At 41.6% G+C, this 3,942-nt stretch overlaps 1 protein-coding gene across 1 annotated transcript; it reads right to left on the reverse strand.

Annotated features, from left to right (window-relative positions):
• Positions 1-328: 328 nt before the first annotated feature.
• On the reverse strand, positions 329-3,425 carry LOC121561939 (GRIP domain-containing protein RUD3-like; the record flags this gene model as incomplete). Its single annotated transcript, XM_045217571.1, has 5 exons — positions 3,351-3,425; positions 1,328-1,403; positions 1,109-1,210; positions 877-1,013; positions 329-762 (listed from the first exon to the last, which is right to left on the reverse strand). Coding segments are annotated over exons 2-5 (734 nt in total), but the record flags the coding sequence as incomplete, so codon positions are not given.
• Positions 3,426-3,942: the final 517 nt, after the last annotated feature.

Consider the following 3,942-nt stretch of genomic DNA (forward strand, 5'->3'; position numbering starts at 1 on the left):
ATTCTGCAACTGGTCTCTCTCCTTAGTTTTGGTTGTGAGACTATTCTGTAGCTGGTCTCTCTCTGTGGTCCTGGTATTTAGACTATTCTTCAACTGGTCTCTCTCTTTGGTCCTTGAATTAAGATTATTATTTAATTGATCCCTTTCAGCAGTCATAACGTTAAGTCTATCTTTCTGCTGGTCCCTGTCTTTGGTCCTTGTGGTGAGACTATTTTGTAGCTGGTCTCTCTCTTTGGTCCTGGTATTTAGACTATTTTGTAGCTGGTCTCTCTCTGTGGTCCTGGTATTTAGACTATTCTATAGCTGGTCTCTCTCTGTGGTCCTGGAATTTAGCCTATTCTGTAGCTGGTCTCTCTCTGTCGTCCTGGTATTTAGACTATTCTGTAGCTGGTCTCTCTCCTTAGTTTTTGTGTTAAGGCTATTCTGCAATTGATCCATTTCCTGTGTTTGTGTGGTGAGAGTATTCTGCAACTGGTCTTTCTCCTTAGTTTTGGTTGTGAGACTATTCTGTAGCTGGTCTCTCTCTGTGGTCCTGGTATTTAGACTATTCTGCAACTGGTCTTTCTCCTTAGTTTTGGTTGTGAGACTATTCTGTAGCTGGTCTCTCTCTTCAGTCAGGGTGTTGTAACTGGTCTGTAGCTGGTCTCTCTCTTCAGTCAGGGTGTTGTAACTGGTCTGTAGCTGGTCTTTCTCTTTCTGTAGCTGGTCTCTCTCTTCAGTCAGGGTGTTGTAACTGGTCTGTAGCTGGTCTTTCTCTTTCTGTAGCTGGTCTCTCTCTTTAGTCAGGGTGTTGTAACTGGTCTGTAGCTGGTCTCTCTCTTTAGTCAGGGTGTTATAACTGGTCTGTAACTGGTCTCTCTCTTTAGTCCGGTTGTTGTAACTGGTCTGTAGCTGGTCTACCGCTTTAGTCAAGTTATTATAACTGGTGGGTTGCTGATCTCCTTCTTTAGTCAGAAGGCTGTAACTGGCCTGTTGGTCTCTCTCTGTTGAGTAGTGATGACCAATAACTCCATCTTTAAAAGGGAAAAGTTAATCAATTATTCAAATATGTGTAACTATCACACCATGGAAGTTTACAAATGTTTCTGTCCAAACCTTCTAAACTTACAGTAGACAGACAGGCCTATGATCCCAGCCAGTAGGAGAACACACAGCAGCCCCAGACACACTGCAGCAACTCCAGAGGGTCTCTTCCACCACTGAAAATTAGCTGAATTACAGGGAATTTTCATGTAAGGTTTTGAACTCTCTCTGGTAATGTTAAAAATACCTATATCATCCAGGATTGTAAGCAACAAAAGCTGTGGGTTTGTACTTGAATTGATACCTGAAAATGTAACACTGGGCTTGTTGGGATACGTGTCGTCATCAATATCCATGGTCTGCATTGTTGGATTCTCCACCTGTGGTTGTATAGATTGTCTCTTACATTTCTAGAAATCAAATGCTATATTTTTCTCTGTTACTTCAGGAATCATCATCTAGATTCAGCCATGTGACCATTTTGTAGGTTTGTATCTGTGCCTTATGTATCATCAACTCAAATACTTGAGGTGAGCTTGACTTCGCTTACCCGATACAAAGGAAAAAATAGGATAGTCCCAAGTGCAAATTTTACCCAACTAGTGACACATGCACGGTGGTCAAGTTCAATCAAGCTTACTTCAGTATTTGACATACAGTGCATTCGGAAAGTATTCAGACCCCTTGACTTTTTCGACATCTTCTTACGTGGCAGCCTTATTCTAAAATGGATTAAATTACATTTTTTCCACATCAATCTACACACACAATACCCCATAATGACAACATGAAAACTGTTTTTTAGAATTTTTGCTAAGGTATAAAATAACAAAAACTGAAATACCTTAATAACATAAGTGTTCAGACCCTTTGCTATGAGACTCGAAATTGAGCTCAGGTACATCCTGTTTCCATTGATCATCCTTGAGCTGTTTCTACTACTTGATTGGAATAAACCTGTGGTAAATTCAATTGATTGGACAGAGTTGACAGTGCATGTCAGAGCAAAAACCAAGCAATTAGGTTGAAGGAATTGCTCAGAGACAGAATTGTGTCGAGGCACAGATCTGGGGGAAGGATACCAAAAAATGTCTGCAGCATTGAAGGTCCCCAAGAACACAGTGGCCTCCATCATTCATAAATAGAAGAAGTTTGGAACCAGCAAGACTCTTCCTATGGCTGGCCACCTGGCCAAACTGAGCAATCGGGGGAGAAGAGCCTTGGTCAGGGAGGTGACCAACAACCCGATGGTCACTCTGACAGAGATCCAGAGTTCCTCTGTGGAGATGGGAGAACCTTCCAGAAGGACAACCATCTCTGCAGCACTCCACCAATCAGGCCTTTATGGTAGAGTGGACAGACGGAAGCCACTCCTTTGTAAAAGGCACATGACAGCCCACTTTGGAGATTGCCAAAAGGCACCTTAAGGACTCTCAGACTATGAGAAACAAGATTCTTTGGTCTGATGAAAGCAAGATTGAACTATTTAGCCTGAATGCCAAGCGTCACGTCTGATGGAAATCTGGCACCATCCCTACGTTGAAGCATGGTGGTGGCAGCATCATACTGTGGTAATGTTTTTCAGTGGCAGGGACTGGGAGACCAGTCAGGATTGAGGGAAAGATGAACAGAGCAAAGTACTGAGAGATGTTTGATTATAACCTGCTCCAGAGCACTGAGGCCCTCAGACTGGGGCGAAGGTTAACCTTCCAACAGGACAACAACCCTAAGCACACAGTCAAGACAACTTAGGAGTGGCTTCGGGACAAGTCTCTGAATGTCCTTGAGTGGCCCAGCCAGGGCCCAGACTTGAACCCAATCGAACATCTCTGGAGAGACCTGAAAATGGTTGTGCAGCGATGCTCCCCATCCAACCTGACAGAGCTTGAGAGGATCTGCAGAGAAGAATCTGAGAAACTCCCAAAATACAGGTGTGCCAAGCTTGTAGCGTCATACCTAAGAAGACTCAAGGCTGTAATCGCTGCCAAAGGTGCTTCAACAATGTACTGAGTAAAGGGTCTGAATACTTATGTAAATGTAATATTTCAGTTTTTTTTAAACCTGTTTTTGCTTTGTCATTATAGGATATTGTGTGTAGATTGATGAGGAGAAAAAACAATTTCATACATTTCAGACTAAGGCTGTAACGTAACAAAATGTGGAAAAAGTCAAGGGGTCTGAATACTTTCTGAATGCATTGTAGATGTGTACTTTGTCCCAGTTACAGTTCACCTACTTAGTATCCCAGAGACTCTAACATATTACAAAATAATTAGACAATGTATAAAATAATAATATCTTGTGAAAATAGATAAAATAAATCTTACCAGTCTTTGAGAGTTGAAAACGGATACATACAACTAAGTTATATTGGTTTGTTACGTCAACCTAATGAATGAGCATGACATGTCAGATTGGAGTAACGTGTCCACAAGTTTTTTATAGTCTAAGCGACCCCACCTTTCGTGTCAACATCAGCATTTCCTTTAACTTATTTAGCCTAACAATTATGAACTAATATACCACTGGATGGTAGGTTCAGATATGAGGTAACGTGGTTAACATGTGGTCAAGCTCAAGTCAAACTGAAAGTTCAAGTTACAGAATGCTGCATAGAAGAGTTATTTCCCCTCTCTCAAGCACATAAGCTACAGGAGTATAGTTTATACTTAAATTTATGGTTGAATGTTCAGCTACTCCAAAATTCTAAAGCTTGGTAAACTTGGAAGGCTGAATGTGGCAAGGCAAAATGTGTCTATACCTTATTGAAAGCCCTGTCAACTGCCATTATATAACAATGTTCAGTGTTCAAACTTGGTTCTGAACTTTCTAACCCTTTCCTGTCCCGACCTACAGTAACTCAGTAACTGGTTGTTGAACCCTGTTCAGGAGGAGGGTGCTAGAATGGTTTTAGCCAAC

Source organism: Coregonus clupeaformis, unplaced genomic scaffold (genome assembly GCF_020615455.1).
Source record: "Coregonus clupeaformis isolate EN_2021a unplaced genomic scaffold, ASM2061545v1 scaf1126, whole genome shotgun sequence".
Taxonomy (NCBI): Eukaryota; Metazoa; Chordata; class Actinopteri; order Salmoniformes; family Salmonidae; genus Coregonus; species Coregonus clupeaformis.